At 45.4% G+C, this 22,476-nt stretch overlaps 1 protein-coding gene across 1 annotated transcript in view; it reads right to left on the bottom strand.

The window, feature by feature from the left end:
• Nucleotides 1-7,208: 7,208 nt before the first annotated feature.
• SPAG17 (sperm associated antigen 17) overlaps nt 7,209-22,476 on the bottom strand; it is a 783,114-nt gene continuing 767,846 nt past the window's right edge. The window contains exons 46-47 of the mRNA XM_053705129.1: nt 12,626-12,754; nt 7,209-7,289 (exon numbers count right to left, since the gene is read on the bottom strand). Of these exons, the coding sequence (XP_053561104.1) occupies nt 7,270-7,289; nt 12,626-12,754 (149 nt within the window). The 3' untranslated portion in view covers nt 7,209-7,269. The remainder of the gene's footprint in view (nt 7,290-12,625; nt 12,755-22,476) is intronic.

A 22,476-nucleotide genomic window follows, 5' to 3' on the forward strand; every position in this document is an offset into this window, starting at 1 on the left:
AAACGGAAGGCACCACTGCCTGTAAGACCTTTCTCCCAAAAATAGCCTCCGAGGAAGCAAAAGTATCAAATTTGTAGAATTTAGAAAAAGTATGAAGCGAAGACCAAGTTGCCGCCTTACAAATCTGTTCAACAGAGGCCTCATGTTTAAAAGCCCATGTGGAAGCTACCGCTCTAGTAGAATGAGCAGTAATTCTTTCAGGAGACTGCTGGCCCGCAGTCTCATAAGCTAAATGGATTATGCTTCTTAGCCAAAAAGAAAGAGAAGTTGCCGAAGCCTTTTGGCCTCTCCTCTTTCCAGAGTAGACAACAAACAATGCAGATGTTTGACGAAAATCCTTAGTAGCTTGCAAATAAAACTTTAAAGCACGAACCACGTCAAGATTGTGTAACAGACGTTCCATCTTTGAAGAAGGATTAGGACACAGTGATGGAACAACAATTTCCTGATTGATATTCCTATTAGATACTACCTTAGGAAGAAACCCAGGTTTGGTACGCAAAACTACCTTATCTGCATGGAAGATCAGATAAGGGGAATCACACTGTAAGGCAGATAACTCTGAAACTCTTCGAGCCGAAGAGATAGCTACTAAAAACAGAACTTCCCAAGATAAAAGCTTGATATCTATGGAATGCAAGGGTTCAAACGGAACCCCTTGAAGAACTTTAAGAACTAAATTTAAACTCCATGGCGGAGCAACAGGTTTAAACACAGGCCTGATTCTAACCAAAGCCTGACAAAACGCCTGAACGTCTGGAACATCAGCCAGACGCTTGTGCAAAAGAATAGACAGAGCAGAAATCTGTCCCTTTAAGGAACTAGCCGATAATCCCTTTTCCAATCCTTCTTGGAGAAAGGATAGTATCCTAGGAATCCTGACCTTACTCCACAAGTAACCCTTGGATTCACACCAATGAAGATATTCACACCATATCTTATGAAAGATTTTCCTGGTGACAGGCTTTCGAGCCTGAATCAAGGTATCAATAACCGACTCGGAGAAACCACGTTTTGATAAAATCAAGCGTTCAATCTCCAAGCAGTCAGACGCAGAGAAACTAGATTTGGATGATTGAATGGACCTTGGAGTAGAAGGTCCTGCCTCAGCGGCAGAGTCCATGGTGGAAAGGAAGACATGTCCACCAGATCTGCATACCGAGTCCTGCGTGGCCACGCAGGTGCTATCAAAATCACGAAGCTCTCTCCTGCTTGATCTTGGCAATCAGACGAGGGAGGAGAGGAAATGGTGGAAACACATAAGCCAGGCTGAAGGACCAGGGCACTGCTAGAGCATCTATCAGCGTTGCCTGGGGATCCCTTGACCTGGACCCATAATGAGGAAGCTTGGCGTTCTGACGAGATGCCATCAGATCCAGTTCTGGTTTGCCCCATAGTTGAATCAGCTGGGCAAATACCTACGGATGGAGCTCCCACTCCCCCGGATGAAAAGTCTGCCAACTTAGAAAGTCCGCCTCCCAGTTCTCTACTCCTGGGATATGGATAACTGAGATATGGCAAGAGTGAACCTCTGCCCATAGGATTATCTTGGAAACCTCCATCATTGCCAGGGGACTCCTTGTTCCCCCCTGATGGTTGATATAGGCTACAGTCGTGATATTGTCCGACTGAAATCTGATGAATCCGACCGCAGCTAGTTGAGGCCAATGATAGAAACAAAGAAACAACACTAACAAAGTGTGTTTGATAACAAGAGGTGCGCCTATTCTATGCTATTCTTGTGATGGAGCTTCTAATTATGGTGTTTTATGTGAGATATCATATAGCAATAATAACAGTGAAATAATATAAAACTGGTCAACAATAATAAATAATAATTAACAAATACTTGATGGAATCCTTGGTGTTTATATTCAACAAAAAAACGTCCATATATATTGAATATACTGAAAGTCCCACAACTCCTAAGGAGGCAATACAGGTGGCCCCAAAACAAGCAGCGGCTCTCTCCACAATATGCGTGAGGATAAAACTTGGTCCTAAAAATGACAAAAAAAGAAGAGGCGCTCTGGTGCAGATAAACCCAACAATAAGTGAGATTTCCAAAAAGGAAGGAAAATTGGTACTCACAAAGATATTTGCACTTCCAGTGCAATAATCCGCAAGCCGAAGCTTCAGAGCCGTTCGGCTGACTCTTATTCTCCCGATATGCTCCCGGCAATAGTCAGGCCCCTAAGAGGAATGAAGCATAGGACACCTTGGTGCAGATCACCCTTTCCAATATCGAGCTAACAACAGTGGATAAATATTTATACTCACAAACGTATGTGCACAAACAGTGCAATATCGGGCGGACCGAAACTTTATAAAGCCGTTCGGCTGACTTTCAACAAAGGAGGCTGTTACTCTCTTTCTCTCCCGATATGCTCCCAGCAATGGTCAGGCTCCTAAGAGGAATGAAGCATAGGACACCTTTGGTGCAGATCACCCTTACCAATATCGAGCTAACAACAGTGGGTAAATATTTATACTCACAAACGTGTGTGCACAAACAGTGCAATATCGGGCGGACCGAAACTTTATAAAGCCGTTCGGCTGACTTCCAACGAAGGAGGCTGTTACTCTCGAAAATCCAGTAAAAAGAAAGGTTCAAAGCAAGGTAGAAAAATTTAAAAACTTTTATTAAAAATCTTAAAACTTCGCTACACGTTTCTCGGCTACACGCCGTTTCATCAGGCTCTAGTTGAGGCCAAGCCTGAAGAGCATTGAATATCGCTCTTAGCTCCAGAATGTTTATCAGAAGGAGGGCCTCCTCCTGAGTCCACGAACCCTGAGCCTTCAGGGAATTCCAGACTGCACCCCAGCCCAGAAGGCTGGCATCTGTCGTCACTATAGTCCACTCTGGCCTGCGGAAACTCATTCCCCTGGACAGATGGATCCGAGATAACCACCAGAGAAGAGAATCCCTGGTCTCTTGATCCAGATTTAACAGAGGAGACAAATCTGTGTAGTCCCCATCCCACTGATTGAGCATGCAAAGTTGCAGTGGTCTGAGATGTAGGCGGGCAAATGGAACTATGTCCATTGCCGCTACCATTAGGCCTATCATTTCCATACACCGAGCTACTGACGGCCGAGAAGTGGAATGAAGAGCACGGCAAGAAGTTAGAAGCTTTGATATCCTGACCTCTGTCAGAAAAATTTTCATTTCTACCAAATCTATCAGAGTTCCTAGGAAGGAAACTCTTGTGAGAGGAGAGAGTGAACTCTTTTCTCTGTTCACCTTCCACCCCTGAGACTTCAGAAAGGCCAGAACAATGTCCGTATGGGACTTGGCGATTTGAAAAGTCGACGCCTGGATCAGAATGTCATCTAGGTAAGGAGCCACCGCTATGCCCTGCGGCCTAAAAGACAGTTGAGCACCTTGCCACAGCTCTGCTGAGGCTCCTACCTGCCCTCAAATACGATTTAGAGAAGAAATAAACCCTTTATAATGGTCCTCAGATGCCAGAGGACTCCTCTAGGGAAGCTGGATGTCTCAGTCTGAAGGAAACTGCGCATCTAGAGCGCAAAAATAGGCCCCTCCCACCATGTACTCAATGTCAGAGGGGCCTTAAGAAAATACTCCTAGGAGTATCTGACTAGCCATGTGGAAAACTAGGCCCCAAATAAAGACTTATCTCCCTCAGAGAAAAAAAACGTCCTATTCATGAAATATGTAAATGTTTTGTCACTAAGTAATATGAGTATTACCCTGTTTTGTAAGCATGATCCCAGTCGTCGTTAAATCACTGCATCTAGCTTACCTCAAATACACAAGGCTCTGTCAGCATTTTCTAGAACTTATTCATCTCTCTAGAAATAAAAATACTGAACATACCTCAAAGCAGGTAATCTGCAGACCGTTCCCCCAACTGAAGTTTTCCCATACTCTTCAGTTATGTGTGAGAACAGCAATGGACCTTAGTTACAAACCGCTAAGATCATCCACCTCCAGGCAGAATTCTTCTAATTTCTGCCTGAGAGTAAAACAGTACAACGCCGGTACCGTTTAAAAATAACAAACTCTTGATTGAAGGTAACGCTACACTAAGTCACCACATATCTCTTGACACTTCCTATCTTTTCGAGAGTTGCAAGAGAATGACTGGAGGTGGGGGTTAGGGGAGGAGCTATATAGACAGCTCTGCTGTGGGTGTCCTCTTGCAACTTCCTGTTGGGAAGGAGAATATCCCACAAGTAATGGATGAACCCGTGGACTGGATACACCGTACAAGATAAAAATAATTCTAATGCTTTCTGTCGATAAGATCATTAAAAGAGCTACTGTCCGTTAATGGAATGGTAGTCCATCTAGCCAAAGTGGATATAGCACTGTCCACCTTAGGAATACCTCCATTTTGTCATAGGGAAAAGGGAACATGTTTTTGAATTTAGTGGAGGGAACAAAGAGAACGCCTGCTTTATGTCAATCTTTGTTCATTAGGTCAGAAACTGAATCAGGACAATAAAAGGTAGATGGCTTTTTTGGGGTTGCCTTTAAGAACTTATTTATTACGTTTCCAAAGACAAAATTAGTCATAGTATGTGTCATGACAACCAGGAATAACTGTTAACAACCTCCAAAACTTGCCATAAAAGAACATTTATGTGCCCCAACCTGACATTTAAGGACACATCTGCTTCATCAGCAGGGGCTCCTGGGTTTCTGAATAATCATCCTCAGCAGAAAAGGATTTATTCAAATGTACTACTGGATAGTACAGGTCACGCTTTATGGATGTCCCAGATGACCCTGCAAATGGTTCTCTTCTGGCATCAGTTGTGAAATTTCAGAGTGGGTATTTTGTTTTAAATTATGACAGGTCAGTAGAGCCTGGTGGGTAGCAAATCTCTGAGCACTCTGCTGCAAATGAACACTGCTTGACCCTGTCTAGCATTAGACATATACTCCATGCACAAGTGGCATAACTAAGCAGGGTGTAACACCAAACATATCCTTACAGAGCAAACACTGTAGAGAAGGGATTAAATTATCAGAATCTCCATTCTGAAGGATCTGCATTATGTCCTAAGTTATGAGGTGCACCAGTTTGCTCCATAGTAATTCATATAGTAAGGATAGGCAAGTGTCTAAAATTAAATAGCAGGGGCACAGAAAAGTTCAACCCCCTGAGTTAACACAGACGTTTGCACAATGTAATACTAAAGTCCCTATAAGATTCAATACAACTGGGTAATGGTGTAATGCATACTGCCAATTTAAACACTATGGTATGCAATTGAAATGGATATTTTAAGATTAACTTAATTACAGTGTCTAACTGACCTTTTCCCAGTGAGAGCTCCTTCCCTGCTTGAGAAGATGGCTACTGTACAGCAGAGCAGATTAATTTAAAGCGTTAACTATAAAATGACAGCAACCCATTTCTTCTTTTTTTAAATGCCAAAAACTGTATATAGTGTTAAATGGTGTGTGACTATGTCCCCAGGCTACATGATAATGCTAATAGCCAGCGGGCTATAAAGGTGCATGTTACTTAGCTCTTAGCACCTTTATCATCTTACCTTAGCGCCTTGAGACCCTCACAGGTGATTAGTTTGCGGTCTATAAGTACCCAATAGATATCATGTGTCACACTGCGGCTCTGCTCTGCTGTGGCCGTTGCCACGGACACAGGCACTCCTCCTGTTGCTAGGGATACAGCAGTGTAACTGCAGCAGGGTGATGACATCATCACCGCCCGCCCTGTCTTCCCTATGTAAAGGCCTCAGTCTCTCTCACATGTGCCCAAGTATAGGTGTTACTTCTTGTGCTCCTGGGTGCTGTATATCTGTATGCTGAATTGCTGTATTGATTCACTGTTGCTGAACTCTGCCTGTTTGACTACTCTGCTTGCCTTAACCCCTGAATTGCTGGACTGCTTAACTGTTGATGAACTCTGCCTGTTTGACTACGCTGCTTGCCTTAAACTCTGCATTGCTGGATTGCTTAACTGTTGATGAACTCTGCCTGTTTAACTACGCTGCTTGCCTTAACCCCTGAATTGCTGGACTGCTTAACTGTTGATGAACTTTGCCTGTTTGACTACAATGCTTGCCTTAAACTCTGCATTGCTGGATTGCTTAACTGTTGATTAACTCTGCCAGCCTAACCATTCTATTGGTTTACCCCTGAACTGTTATACTGCTGGATATCCTTTTGTTGCTGACTCCTGCCTGTTCCTGGTCCTTCTATTGGTTTACCCCTGAACTGCCATACTGCTGGATTACCTTCCTGTTGCAGCTGAGTACTGCCCTGCCTGCTGTGAGTACTGCTTACCTCATTTTACAAACTCTCTCTCTACTCTGGGATATTCCCTATTCATTTCACTTGACGCCGGGATAAGAAGACAACTGGCCAAGTTTGGTCTGATAGTGGAATATCCCACAAGCATTACACCATGCTCACCATGCCTGCTTTCAATAGATGGTCATCTGAGGCAGTGCAAACACAAGGAGCCGTACACTGTAGGATTGGCAGGCAAGCCCACGGTTTACCTGTGAGGCTGGGAGAATATTTTCACTGCCTTGCTGAACTCCTGTCCACTCCTCTGCCCTGTTTATATGTTCTCTGAGGAAGAAATGTGTCTCAGATCAATTAGAGAACCAATTTCAAACAATGTGAAGGATAGCACTTCAAATTTCACCATTACTTCTTGCGGGAAGCAAAAAAATTACTAAGGAATCATGGGAAAGTGGGAGGGATTAAAGTTCTGTTATGTTGGGTGTTTTTCCTCTTCCTGTTGGACTGGACTTCATTACCACATGTGATGGCTCCTGGACACTCACTATCTTACAAAAGATTAAAATCTGCATCCTTTAGTGTGCGCCACCTAATCCCTATGCATCCTGATTCCTCTAGTCTTTCTGTTAGTGGTTTAGACATAGAGGAGCTCCTGTTCCTTCATATGCTATATTTCCTCTGTATTACGGTGCTGTGCTTCACTGTTCACAAGTGCTCTGTTTGGAGAGTACAGTTGTCGGCTGTATGTTGTATTTGGAGGACACAGAAGGGGTTAACGTTTGCAGTTACATATCTAGAGCCATCACTGCTTGTACTAACATCTGATAAACTGGATACAGGTTATTATTATTATTATTATTATTATTATTAGTTATTTGTAGAGCTCCAACAGATTCCGCAGCGCTAAAGGTTCTTTATTTCCTGCATAAACTGCATCTCAAAAGAAACAGATTACAATCAATTTTGTAAAAATATTTTATTAGTCTAATATGAAAACAGATGTCCTGAGATGAAGATCCTGATCAGAAGTCCGAATCTGTCACTGCAGAGAGAACAACAACAATATGATATTAGTATTTAACAACTGCCTTAAAGCCACAGACTGATCATCTATACTCAAAACCATAATGCTCCCTATTCGCCTTTTTTATATGTAAACATTCTACCTTTGTACACCCCTCACTTGTGCAGTACTCTCTGTTGTTTCCCCCAAACATATGTCCTATGCACACTCTCTGCCCTATGTGCCTGTCCTACACATGCTCGCTCGCCCATGTGCACATGTCCTATGTATGCTCTCTTGGCGCATATGTAACTGTCCTGTGCATTTGTGCTCTCTCCCCCATTTGTGCCTATACTGTGCATGTCCTCTCACCCCTTCATGTGCCTGTCCTGTGTGTGATCTCTCTCCCCTTCATGTGCCTGTCCTGTGAGTGCTCTCTCTTCCCTGCCTGTGACTGTTATGTACGTGCTTTCTCTCCCCTGCATGCTCCTGTCCTGTGTGTGCTCTCTCTCCTCGGCACATGCCTGTCCTGTGTGTGCTCTCTCTCCCCTACATGCGCCTGTCTTGTGTGTGCTCTCCCCTTCATGTGCCTGTCCTGTGAGTGCTCTCTCTTCCCTGCCTGTGACTGTTCTGTACGTGCTTTCTCTCCCCTGCATGCTCCTGTCCTGTGTGTGCTCTCTCTCCTCGGCACATGCCTGTCCTGTGTGTGCTCTCTCTCCCCTACATGCGCCTGTCTTGTGTGTGCTCTCTCTCCCCTGCATGTGCCTGTTCTGTGTGTGATCTCTCTCCCCTTCATGTGCCTGTCCTGTGAGTGCTCTCTCTTCCCTGCCTGTGACTGTTCTGTACGTGCTTTCTCTCCCCTGCATGCTCCTGTCCTGTGTGTGCTCTCTCTCCTCGGCACATGCCTGTCCTGTGTGTGCTCTCTCTCCTCTGCATGCGCCTGTCTTGTGTGTGCTCTCTCTCCTCTGCATGCGCCTGTCTTGTGTGTGCTCTCTCTCCTCTGCATGCTCCTGTCCTGTGTGTGCTCTCTCTCCTCTGCATGCGCCTGTCTTGTGTGTGCTCTCTCTCCTCTGCATGCTCCTGTCCTGTGTGTGCTCTCTCTCCTCTGCATGCTCCTGTCCTGTGTGTGCTCTCTCTCCTCTGCATGCGCCTGTCTTGTGTGTGCTCTCTCTCCTCTGCATGCTCCTGTCCTGTGTGTGCTCTCTCTCCTCTGCATGCGCCTGTCTTGTGTGTGCTCTCTCTCCTCTGCATGCTCCTGTCCTGTGTGTGCTCTCTCTCCTCTGCATGCTCCTGTCCTGTGTGTGCTCTCTCTCCTCTGCATGCGCCTGTCTTGTGTGTGTTCTCTCTCCTCTGCATGCTCCTGTCCTGTGTGTGCTCTCTCTCCTCTGCATGCGCCTGTCTTGTGTGTGTTCTCTCTCCTCTGCATGCGCCTGTCTTGTGTGTGCTCTCTCTCCTCTGCATGCGCCTGTCCTGTGTGTGCTCTCTCTCTCCTCTACATGTGCCTGTCCTGTGTGTGTGCTCTCTCTCCTCTGCATGCGCCTGTCTTGTGTGTGCTCTCTCTCCTCTGCATGCGCCTGTCCTGTGTGTGCTCTCTCTCCCCTACATGCTCCTGTCCTGTGTGTGCTCTCTCTCCTCTGCATGCGCCTGTCTTGCGTGTGCTCTCTCTCCTCTGCATGCTCCTGTCCTGTGTGTGCTCTCTCTCCTCTGCATGCGCCTGTCTTGTGTGTGCTCTCTCTCCTCTCCATGCTCCTGTCCTGTGTGTGCTCTCTCTCCTCTGCATGCTCCTGTCCTGTGTGTGCTCTCTCTCCTCTGCATGTGCCTGTCTTGTGTGTGTTCTCTCTCCTCTGCATGCTCCTGTCCTGTGTGTGTTCTCTCTCCTCTGCATGCTCCTGTCCTGTGTGTGTTCTCTCTCCTCTGCATGCTCCTGTCTTGTGTGTGCTCTCTCTCCTCTGCATGCGCCTGTCCTGTGTGTGCTCTCTCTCCTCTACATGTGCCTGTCCTGTGTGTGCTCTCTCTCTCCTCTGCATGTGCCTGTCCTGTGTGTGCTCTCTCTCTCCTCTGCATGCGCCTGTCTTGTGTGTGCTCTCTCTCCTCTGCATGCGCCTGTCTTGTGTGTGCTCTCTCTCCTCTGCATGCGCCTGTCCTGTGTGTGCTCTCTCTCTCCTCTGCATGCGCCTGTCCTGTGTGTGCTCTCTCTCCTCTGCATGTGCCTGTCCTGTGTGTGCTCTCTTTCCCCTGCATGTGCCTGTCCTGTGTGTGCTCTATCTCCTCTGCATGTGCCTGTCCTGTGTGTGCTCTCTATCCCCTACATGCTCCTGTCCTGTGTGTGCTCTCTCTCCCCTGCATATGCCTGTCCTGTGTGTGCTCTCTCTCCCCTGCATGCGCCTGTCCTGTGTGTGCTCTATCGCCTCTGCATGCGCCTGTCCTGTTTGTGCTCTCTGTCCTCTGCATGCGCCTGTCCTGTGTGTGCTCTCTCTCCTCTGCATGTGCATGTCCTGTGTGTGCTCTCTCTCCTCTGCATGTGCATGTCCTGTGTATGCTTTCTGTCCTCTGCATGCGCATGTCCTGTGTGTGCTCTCCCCTGCATGCGCATGTCCTGTGTATGCTCTCTTCCCTGCATGAGCATGTCCTGTGTGTGCTCTCTCTCCTCTGCATGCGTCTGTCCTGTGTGTGCTCTCTCTCCCCTGCATGCGCCTGTCCTGTGTGTGCTCTCTCTCCCCTGCATGTGCCTGTCCTGTGTGTGCTCTCCTCTGCATGTGCCTGTCCTGTGTGTGCTCTCTCTCCCCTGCATGTGCCTGCCCTGTGTGTGTGCTCTCTCTCCTGCATGTGCATGTCCTGTGTATGCTTTCTGTCCTCTGCATGCGCCTGTCCTGTGTGTGCTCTCCCCTGCATGCGCGTGTCCTGTGTATGCTCTCTCCCCTGCATGAGCATGTCCTGTGTGTGCTCTCTCTCCTCTGCATGCGTCTGTCCTGTGTGTGCTCTCTCTCCCCTGCATGCGCCTGTCCTGTGTGTGCTCTCTCTCCCCTGCATGTGCCTGTCCTGTGTGTGCTCTCCTCTGCATGTGCCTGTCCTGTGTGTGCTCTCTCTCCCCTGCATGTGCCTGCCCTGTGTGTGCTCTCTCTCTCCTGCGTGTGCTTGTCCTGTGTGTGCTTTCTCTCCTCTGCATACGCCTGTCCTGTGTGTGCTCTCTCTCCTCTGCGTGTGACTGTCCTGCATGTGCTCTCTCCCCCTACATGCGCCTGTCCTGTGTGTGCTCTCTCTCCCCTGCATGTGCCTGTCCTGTGTGTGCTCTCTCTCCCCTGCATGTGCCTGTCCTATGTGTGCTCTCTTTCCCCTGCATGTGCTTGTCCTGTGTGTGCTCTCTCTCCCATGCATGTGCCTGTCCTGTGTGTGCTCTCTCTCCTCTGCATGTGCCTGTCCTGTGTGTGCTCTCTCTCCCCTGCATGCGCCTGTCCTGTGTGTGCTCTCTCTACCCTGCATGTGCCTGTCCTTTGTGTGCTCTCTCTCCCCTGCATGTGCCTGTCCTGTGTGTGCTCTCTCTCCCCTGCATGTGCCTGTCCTGTGTGTGCTCTCTCCCCTGCATGCGCCTGTCCTGTGTGCTCTCTCTCCCCTGCATGCACCTGTCCTGTGTGTGCTCTCTCTCCTCTGCATGTGCCTGCTCTCTCTCCCCTACATGCGCCTGTCCTGTGTGTGCTCTCTCTCCCCTGCATGCGCCTGTCCTGTGTGTGCTCTCTCTCCTCTGCATGTGCCTGTCTTGTGTGTGCTCTCTCTCCCCTGCATGCACCTGTCCTGTGTGTGCTCTCTTTTCCCTGCATGTGCCTGTCTTGTGTGTGCTCTCTCTCCCCTGCATGCACCTGTCCTGTGTGTGCTCTCTTTCCCCTGCATGTGCCTGTCCTGTGTGTGCTCTCTCTCCTCTGCATGTGCCTGTCCTGTGTGTGCTCTCTCTCCCCTGCATGCGCCTGTCCTGTGTGTGCTCTCTCTCCTCTGCATGTGCCTGTCCTGTGTGTGCTCTCTCTCCCCTGCATGCGCCTGTCCTGTGTGTGCTCTCTCTCCTCTGCATGTGCCTGTCCTGTGTGTGCTCTCTCTCCCCTGCATGCGCCTGTCCTGTGTGTGCTCTCTCTCCTCTGCATGTGCCTGTCCTGCATGTGCCTGTCCTGTGTGTGCTCTCTCTCCCCTGCATGCGCCTGTCCTGTGTGTGCTCTCTCACCTGCGTGTGCCTGTCCTGTGCGTGCTCTCTCTCCCCTGCATGTGACTTTTCTGTATGTGCTCTCTCTCCCCTGCATGCGCCTGTCCTGTGCGTGCTATCTCTCCCCTGCATGCGCCTGTCCTGTATGTGCTCTCTCTCCCCTGCATGTGCCTGTCCTGTACGTGCTCTCTCTCCCCAGCATGCACCTGTCCTTTGTGTGCTCTCTCTCCCCAGCATGCACCTGTCCTGTGCGTGCTCTTCTGCATGTGCCTGTCCTGTACGTGCTCTCTCTGCCCCGCATGTGCCTGTCCTGTACGTGCTCTCTCTCCCCAGCATGCACCTGTCCTGTGCGTGCTCTTCTGCATGTGCCTGTCCTGTACGTGCTCTCTCTGCCCTGCAGGTGCCTGTCCTGTAAGTGCTCTCTCTCCCCTGCATGTGCCTGTCCTGTAAGTGCTCTCTCTCCCCTGCATGTGCCTGTCCTGTACGTGCTCTTCTGCATGCACCTATTGAAACATTTATGTTTAAGATGATGTTTTGCAATGCCATGCTTACTATATGATACATATATAACAAATTGCATTAATACCCATTTATTTAAGCCAGAAGCCTTTTAAGCAGGAACCTAAACTGTCTATGGCAGATACCTTTATGAGCTTAATATATGATTGGGATAAATTAATTCATAAAAAACTGGCTTTTATATTGAGAAAGTATTTCTGTCTCTCCGAGAAAATCATTGCAAGTTACAGGACCATTATTAATGTCTGCCCTTGTGTGCCGTGGCTTCCATATAACAATTCCTCCAGCTATGTTCTATAGCACTTTCCAATCCTTGTTACCCTTTTTATAAAGCACAAGGAAAGGGACACTGGGGAAGGAAGGGGAGTGAAGAGATCTGAATATACTGCCCCCGTAGGAACTGTCACTCTGAACACTGAGACTACTTATTTATACACAGACATACACATGTATTTTGCTCCTAAAGTTCTCATGCCCTGAAGTCTCTTACCTGTCTGTAAAGTTTTCATGCCCTGAAGTCTCTTACCTGTCTGTAAGGTTCTTATGCCCTGAAGTCTCTTACCTGTCTGTAAGGTTCTCATGCCCTGAAGTCTCTTATCTGTCTGTAAGGTTATCATGCCCTGAAGTCTCTTACCTGTCTGTAAGGTTCTCATGCCCTGAAGTCTCTTACCTGTCTGCAAGGTTCTCATGCCCTGAAGTCTAGAGTTCAGCTTCGTACTGATCAGGCGGACACCTGGCGCCTTTGTCCTCAAGTTACCCTCTTCAGCTCGGCTCTCATACACTTTCTCTGTGAGAACTGGTGAAGCTCTAGTTAAGAAAAACTTAGAGACAAGCAGGCCCTGGACTGTCATGTTACCTGATACCTAAACACACTGTACATCTAATCTAACCACTAATTACCCACTTCCTTGACTGCTGAATATACTGTGCAGGGCCAGATCAGTGGTACACTGATAAGATCAATATAATAAAATAAATACAAATACTGGGTGCAAAATATGCTTTAGAAACAAGCCTATAAGATCTTATAATTAATGAAGGTGTGATGTTAACTAACATTCAGATGAAGTTGTGTGAGCTATCTGCTTTGTTCTTCTTCATGGTTGTGTAAAACACGTTATTTTGTATGAAAGAATCAATATTTGAGGCAGATTAATACAGAATGAAATCCTTATGGTCAACAGAGACAGCTCCTGAGGTAGGGGCCCAAGGTAAAACCATATGTGAAGTTCTGTATGTCTATAGCTGTCCAGAGATGGATGCTGGTGTAAACAATCCAGAACTGGACCATTGAGTCTTTTGTATAAAGAGCTTAACACTCCCCCTAGTGATCTGGGTAGTGCAGTCAGTATCGAGTCACAGTACAATATTAAGCTAGTGAATCTTAACATATATCTATGGTGAATATTGCAGAACAAGTCCATCAAACTTCAGAGGAAGTTTTACCTTTATATCTCTGTCAATTTGAAGAGGAGCTGTGTGGAACTGCTGAGCCCTAAACTCTTATGTAGGCTGACAAGGTTTATCTTACTAAGGGACTGATGATCTAAAACTCTCCATTAAGACAAGATGATCTAAGAAGTCTGTTCAGTATGGTGAGGTCCATCTAAGAATTTTAAAAACACACATTTTAGCTTGGGGGCTGTTTATCTTGCTATGCATGGTTCTGAATTTGCAGGAAAGACTCTACCATTATAAGGTAAAGTAAAAAAAAAATCCCAAAGATCTTTCTTTCACACCATGCCAAAAAGATTTTGATCATTGGGCCCTAAGCCTTTAACATCTCAAGCTGAGTGGCATCTAACTGTGTCTTGCAATACTAGCGTATATGTTGCAGCTGCTGCTCCTTCCCCATGCTTTATACCCAGTTGGTAGATGGTGAAAATGAAGTGAGACCAGGTTGAGATATGGTGGCTGAGGAGCAGAGATGCGAGGCTGGGACTAGGCAAGATAAGATGGTGGTACTCTGGTCCATGAGAATGAGGAATATTGGGACAGGTCTACATTAGGTGTGCACACAAAGGATTGAGAGTTTCACGAATAGCTGAGAGTAAAAAGAAAAGAGGACTGGAGAGGCCCAAGAATTTGGCTTCAACTTACAACAGGGACATTCAAATGTTTTGCCTATTGCAACTTCACTGAAAACTATCCAAAAATATTATTAATCTGCTTGATGTTGACTGCACTTAACAGATGTTTCTGAACATAAATATAAATGTAAGAGATTGGAGACAAAATGTCTATGAAAATGTTTGTTGCTGCGTTCCCAGCTGATCCTGAAAATGATGAGGGTAATATTGATTACACTCTGTGCCAGAATATTTATTGCCAGAAAAAAATGAATCTTTCTGTTCATTGACTCTGGACAAACTGTTGGAAGAACTTGTGTGGCCATGGTCATATTTAACCAATAAGACCAGTTTAACTCTTTATTCACCGTGGTGTATGTGAGTGTCTGAGTGCTAAAACACCTACAAGGAGACAAGTGATAAAAAAACAACAACATATAAATCATGTGCCACCTGACCCTCCTGATGAAGAGAATTACTGGTGACATTCTGTCAGGATCATTTACAATACATGAATGTAGACATTTAACATCGAGATTTCAAGCAATGGACTTGGAGTATAAAAGATGCGTTCTAATGGTCGCGCGATCAAGCCACTTGTAATCTGGCCCTTAGCGGTTTATTTATTTTCTTTGTTATCAAGATCATGCAAATTAGTATTACATTTTATCATCCTGTGTAAAGTCTACTTCATTAAGAGCTAGTGGAAAGTAAACGGTTGTGCTCGAGCGCTCACTGGATTTAGTGTGCCTGGAAACTTAGTGTGAAGTGTAAGAGTTTAAAAAAAAAAAAAAGGTTCACTAAACACAACATAAATACATTGAAGGGAAACAAAACTAAAAAATGTAATGATTTAGGTAGAACAGACAATTTTAAACAAATTACATTCATTCTCTTGGTATCATTTATTGAAAGAGCAGCAATGCACTGCTGGTTTCTAACTGAACACATGGGTCAGCCAATGACTATTGGTATTTACTGTATATGCAGCCACCAGTCAGCAGCTAGAACCTAGGTTGTTTGCTGCTCCTGAGCTTTTCTAGATAAACTTTTCAGCAAAGGGCAACAAGAGAAGGAACAAAATGAAATAATATAAGTAAAATGGAAAGTTGTTTAAAATTGGATGATCATTGGGTTTCACGTTCCTTTAAAATAAAGTACTGGACTTATATATACACTTTCTGATAACAATATTTATATAACTATTAATAAAAATGTTTTATAAGGGTGAAAAACGGATATGGTATATAACAAGGTTTTTGACTGTAAAAGGCTATTATGTATACATATATGTCTATGTGTGCGTGTGTTTATATATAATATTATAATGCACACAAAAGTGTATTTATGTATATATATATATATATATATATATATATATATATATATATATATATATATACATACATACACATATCTATACACTTTGGAGCCCTTTCCACTCAAACACCTTTAAAAATGAACAATCTTTATTTTTCATTTGTTATATATTGTATGTGTTGTACTGTGTTATTCATAGAAATATTTAACATTCCAATGTTCTTTACTTAAAAGAAAATGTTCTTTGTATTTCAAAATAGATATTTCAATATATCTGTACCTGTATATATTCATATACTGTAGATATATAGGTATAGATATATATTTTACAAAAAGAATATCAGATATCTATCAGGTAGATTACGAGTTTTGAGCGCTATAGGGATTTTAACGACTGCCACAAAAGCGGCGTTATTTCACCTCCATATAGCGCTGCTATTACAAGTTTTTAAAAAGCAGGCTTGTGCGGACAAAATGGTTGCGTTGAGCTCCATGCCACACCGAAATCAAGCGATGCTTTGATGTGCTCGTGCACAATTTCCTCATAGACATCAATGGGGAGAGCAGGGGGAAAAAAAAGCCTAACACCTGCGATCGCGGAATGAAAATCTCCATAACGCAGCCCCATTGATGTCTATGGGGAAATAAAACGTTACGTTTAAACCTAACACCCTAACATAAACCCTGTGTCTAAACACCGCTAATCCGCCGCCCCCGACATTGCTGCCACCTACATACAGTTATTAACCCCTAATCTGCCACCCCCGATATCGCCGCCACCTACATACAGTTATTAACCCCTAATCTGCCACCCCCGATATCGTCGCCACCTACATACCATTATTAACCCCTAATCTGCCACCCCAACATCGCCGCCACCTACATAAAACTATTAACCCCTAATCTGCCACTCCTGATGTCGCCGCCACTATACTAAATTTATTAACCCCTAAACCTCTGGCCTCCCACATCACTACCACTAAATAAATCCATTAACCCCTAAGCCTAACACCCCCTAACTTTAACATAATTAAAATAGAGCTTAAACTAAAGTTACAATTATTAACTAAATAATTCCTATTTAAAACTAAATACTTACCTGTAAAATAAAATCTAAGTGTCAGGGTATTTTCCCTGCTTTGTTTGCCATGTGCTGCTGGCAGCCATTTTACTTATCTCTTAATAAATCTGGTGCAGAGTGTCTGATGCTGCTCATTTCCTGCACGCCCCCTTATGGCCAGACTGGTGTACATCATCCGTGTGAGACAGGTTGCAGTCTCAGTATTGTGATGTCATCACTTATTATTTAAAGGGCCTCTGTTCAGTATGTTTTGCCCTTGCGTTGTCTCAGACCTGTTTGTGAGTTCCTGTTTCTGTGTATTACCTGGCTGTCTGATGTCCCTCCTGGTTCCTGACTTGGCTCGTCTGACTACTCGCTTTGGCTCCTGACTTGGCTCGTCTGACTACCAGCTCTGGCTTTGACTCCTGGGTTGTTATTTTACTTGTGGACATTTTATTATTTGTTATTAATAAAGGTGTGATTATTTTTGCACTTCTCGTCTCAGTCTGATTCCTGGCACCCTGACATTACGCAAGGGCCATGCATCCTGATGGTGCTAATAATCCACCTTTATCTACAATAATTTCCAGGATGGATGAACAGGATCACCGCTTGTATCAATTTGCACTAGCCCTACAAACCCTGCTGACTCGCACTGCACATTTGGACCAGAGTGTCCCACATGTTATGGCTGCTCTTGTTTCCGCTGCTGCACCTAGTCCTACCAGGAGCATGTTCAGTTCTGCACCTCTACCTCAGCAATATGGAGGCGATCCTATTCACTGCAGAGGGTTTTTGAACCAGGTTGGCATTTACTTTGAGATGTTACCTCAGGCGTGTCCCTCTGACAGAGCTAAGGTGGGATTTCTCATCTCTTTACTCTCTGACACAGCTCTTGCCTGGGCTAATCCCTTGTGGGAGACTATTAAACCTGTGATCTCAAATTACCCTGAATTTGTGGCCTCCTTTCGAAGGGTTTTTGATGTTCCGGTTCGCTCCTCATCTGCTGCTAAACGACTCATGTCCATTCAGCAAGGTACGAGATCTGTTTCTCAGTATGCCATTGAGTTCCGTACACTTGCCGCAGAGGTAGGTTGGAACAATGAAGCCCTTTTTGCCGTATTCTTTCATATGCTCTCTGATGCGATTAAAGATGAAGTTGCTGCCAGAGATTTACCAGAGGATCTTGAGGCTTTGGTGTATTTTTTATCCTAATTGACATCAGACTCAGAGAGAGGCCCTCTTTTAAGGAGCACTTGCGGAAGCCTCCTGTCCTGTTGTCTCCTACGTGTTCGTTCCCACCCATGCCTCCCTCTCCTCCCATGCCTACTGGTCCCGAGTCACCAGGTGCTGCTAAGCCGATGCAGTTGGGATTCACGCATCTCTCCGCGCCAGAGAGGGCCTTTAGGAGAAGGGAAGGGCTCTGCCTCTATTGTGGGTTACAGGGCCACCTTTTAAAGTCTTGTACTACACGGCCGGGAAACGCTCACACCTAAGGTATCCAAGCACTCCATTCCTGTATTGCCTCGGTCCATTCCGCTTGCTCTTGAGGCCATTGATGGCAGGCCCCTTCAGCCCGCACACGTTACTCACGAAACCGCTTCGTTATCCATGGCTGTCGGGGCTCTCCATTTTGAAACCCTCTAGTTCCAGGTGATTAACTCTCCGCATTTTCCGGTTGTTCTGGGTTATACCTGGCTCCAAAAGCACAATCCCAGTCTCGACTGGCACAGGTTTGAAATTTTGTCATGGTCCCCACAATGTATCTCCACTTGTCTTCGGAAATCAGTCAAAGTCTTGAGCACTTCTTCTGTATCTCAATTGCCAGAGGAGTACCAAGAGTCCTTAGACGTATTTGACAAGGTGCGTGCCAGTACGTTGCCTCCTCACCGGTCTTACGATTGTGCCATAGACCTGCAACCAGGAGCCATTCCTCCTCATCCGGGTTTACCCTCTGTCTGTTGCAGAGAATTGTGCTATGGAGGAGTATGTTGCTGATGCTCTGTCACGGGGGATCATCCGCAAATCCCGCACTGCAGGGGCTGGCTTCTTCTTCATGAAGAAAAAGGGTGGCAAGTTAAGACCATGCATCGATTATAGGGGTCTTAATCGTCTTACCATTAAGAATGCTTAACCTATTCCGCTCATTACGGAACTCTTTGATCAACTCAAGGGAGCTACGGTCTTTTCTAAACTTGATTTGAGAGGAGCATACAATCTCGTTAGGATTAAGGAGGGCCACAAATGGAAAACAGCATTTAACACCAGGAGCGGGCATTATATGAGTATCTTGTAATGCCCTTTGGCCTATGTAATGCTCCAGCTGTTTTCCAGGAATTTATTAATGATGTCCTATGAGATATGTTGCAACAGTGTGTTGTGGTGTACTTCGATGATATCCTCATACACTCACCCACTCTTGAGGCTCATCATTCTGATGTTACATGGGTACTTCAGAGATTACTTTAGAACGGCCTGTTTTGTAAACTCAAGAAATGTGAGTTCCATCAGACTCAAGTAACCTTCCTAGGTTATGTAACCTCCGTTGCAGGGTTCTCCATGGATCCTGACAAGTTGTCTGCAGTCCTGCAGTGGCCTCGCCCAGTTGGTCTTCGCTCTATTTAATGTTTTTTGGGCTTTGCCAATTACTATAGGAAGTTTATAAAAAACTTTTCTTCCTTGGTCAAACCTATCACTGACATGACCCGTAAGAAGAATGATCCACTCCATTGGTCACCTTCTGCAAAATAAGGCTTTTGAGAGTCTTAAGACTGCCTTTGCTGCCGCTCCAGTTCTGGCTCATCCTAACCCTGTCCTGCCTTTCATTCTTGAGGTCGACTGGAGTAGGTGTCCTCTTGTCTCAATGTCCTACGCCTGACGGTTCCTTGCATCCTTTCTTCTCTAAGAAATTGTCTCCGGCGTAGTGCAATTATGAAATTGGTGACAGGGAATTACTGGCCATAATTTTAGCACTCAAGGAATGGAGGTACCTTCTCAAGGGTACTAGCGTACCAGTGCTCATTTTTACTGACAACAAGAATTTGACTTATCTATCCGAAGCAAAACGTTTGTCGCCCTGACAGGCCAGATAGGCGCTATTTTTGTGTCGATTTAATAATGTGGTCTCTTACCTGCCTGGTAGTAAGAATGTTAGGGCTGATGCCCTCTCTCGACAATTTTCAACTCTGTCCAAGGAGGAGTCTGTACCTATTCCAGTTATACCTCCTGACCATATTTTGGCTACCATACATATTAATTTGACTTCTCCCTTGGCGGAGGAGATCCTGGCTGCACAAACCAATGCACCTCCTGAGAAACCTAGTGGTAAGTGCTTTGTTCCTGAGAATCTTCAAAATAAACTATTGCACACTTACCACTATCCTAAAGCCGCAGGTCATCCGGGCAAGAACCAAATGATTTGGTTTGTCACTCGACAATTCTGGTGGCCAGGTCTTCGTTCTGATGTTGCTCCATATGTTGCCTCCTGCTAAGTCTGTGCACAGAATAAGACTCCTCAACGTCTTCCTGTGGGTCTTCTTCAACCTATTGCTAATGGTGAGTGTCCTTGGACACATCTTTCCATGGACTTCATTGTCGAGCTCCCTGTTTCCAATGGCAATACTGTTATCCTAATGGTGATTGACCGTTTTTCTAAAATGTCACATTGCATTCCCTTGAAGAAGCTGCCTACTGCTCAGGAACTTACTTCAATTTTTGCCCGGGAGGTCTTCCGATTACATAGGTTACCCAAGGAGATAGTCTTGGACTGGGGTAACCAGTTTGTCTCCAGATTTTGGCGTTCCTTTTGTGCTCAAATGGGGATCCAGCTTTCATTCTCTTAGGCATATCACCCTCAATCTAATGGAGCTGCGAACGGTCTAATCAAGCTCTGGAACAGTTCCTCTGTTGCTATGTCTCAGATCACCATAATAATTGGTTTGAACTCTTACCTTGGGCAGAGTTCGCTCTTAATAGTGCTATTAATTCTTCCTCCCAGTTATCTCCATTCATGGCGAATTATGGGTTCCAACCATCCATGCTGACCGATTCATTCATGTCTCAGGGTATTCCCGCTTTGGAGGAGCATCTCCAGCAACTCCGTTCCACGTGGGTGCAGATTCAGGATTACCTTCATCGTTCTATGCAGCGCCAAAACTTCCCGGTTGATCGTAGGCATCTGCCTGCGCCTTCCTACCAGGTTGGTGAGAGGGTTTGGCTATCCTCTTGCAACTTGAACCTTCGGGTGCCTTCCAATAAACTGGCTCCCCATTATGTTGGTCCTTTTCGAATACTCTGACAGGTCAATCCTGTGGCCTACGCTCTTGACCTTCCTCCTGCAATGCGTATCTCCAATGTTTTTCATGTCTTCCTCTTGAAACCATTGGTTTGTAATCGGTTTACCACTGTGTTGCCTCATCCTATCTCTGTTGACAACCATGAAGAATATGAGGTCAGCAGCATTATTGACTCTCGTATGTCCAGGGGCCACGTACAGTATTTGGTTCACTGGAGGGGCTACAGTCTGGAGGAGCGTTCATGGGTTCCCTCCTCTGATGTTCATGCTCCCGCCCTCCTCCGTGCCTTTCTATGCCCGTTTCCCCAATAAGCCTTTTGTCCTCCCGCAGGGGAGGGGTCGTTGAGGGGAGGGTACTGTCAGGGTTTTTTCCCTGCTTTGTTTGCCACGTGCTGCTGGCAGCCATTTTACTTATCTGTTACTGAATCTGGTGCAGAGTGTCTGATGCTGCTCATTTCCTGCACACCCTCTTATGGCCGGACTGGTGTACATCATCCGTGTGAGACAGGTTGCAGTCTCAGTATTGTGATGTCATCACTTATTATTTAAAGGGCCTCTGTTCAGTATGCTTTGCCCTTGCGTTGTCTCAGACCTGTTTGTGAGTTCCTGTTCCTGTGTATTACCTGGCTGTCTGACGTCCCTCCTAGTTCCTGACTCGGCTCGTCTGACTACTCGCTTTGGCTCCTGACTTGGCTTGTCTGACTACCAGCTCTGGCTTTGACTCCTGGCTTTTTATTTGACTTGTGGACGTTTTATTATTTCTTTGTTATTAATAAAGGTGTGATTATTTTTGCACTTCTCGTCAGAGTCTGATTCCAGACACCCTGACACTAAGCTAGCAACAATATAACTAATAGTTATATTGTAGCTAGCCTAGGTTTTATTTTTCTTTCACAGGTAAGTTTGTATTTATTTTAACTAGGTAGACTAGTTAGTAAGTAGTTATTAACTATTTTATAACTACCTAGTTAAAATAAATACAAACTTACCTGTGAAATAAAACCTAACTTGCTTTACACTAAAACCTAACATTACAAAAAAAAAAAAAAAACACTAAAATTACTAAAAATAAAAATAACTAAATTACATAAAAAAACAAACACTAAATTACAAAAATTAAGAAACAAATTATCAAAAAAAAAAAAAAAAATTACACCTAATCTAATAGCCCTATCAAAATCTACAATAAACTTCCAATGGCCCTTAAAAGGGCCTTTTGTGGAGCATTGCCCCAAAGATATCAGCTCTTTTACCTGTAAAAAACATTCAAACACCCCCCAACAGTAACACCCACCACCCCCACATCCAACCCCCCCCATATAAAATAACTAAAAAAGCTAAGCTCCCCATTGACCTGAAAAGGGCATTTGTATGGGCATTGCCCTTAAAAGGGCATTTGGCTCTTTTACATGCCCAGACCCTAAACTAAAAATAAAACCCACCCAAAAAACCCTTAAAAAAAACCCTAAAACTAACTCCCGGCGACCCACTTACAGTTAATGAAGTCCCGCTTAAAGGATCCATCCAGCCAGCGAAGTCCTCATCCATGCGGCATCGTCTATCTTCATCCATCCAGCATTCAAGTTCCAGTTTACGGCGGCGATCATATGAAGAGGTTGCTCCGCGCCACATGTATTCAGGATGGAACCGCTCCGCGCCGGATGGATGAAGATAGAAGATGCCATCTGGATAAAGACTTCTTGCTGCCTGGATGAGGACTTCGCCGGCTGGATGAAGATGGAAGAGGCCGCCCGGATGAAGACTTCTTGCAGCATGGA

This window comes from Bombina bombina, chromosome 3, assembly GCF_027579735.1.
Source record: "Bombina bombina isolate aBomBom1 chromosome 3, aBomBom1.pri, whole genome shotgun sequence".
Taxonomy (NCBI): domain Eukaryota; kingdom Metazoa; phylum Chordata; class Amphibia; order Anura; family Bombinatoridae; genus Bombina; species Bombina bombina.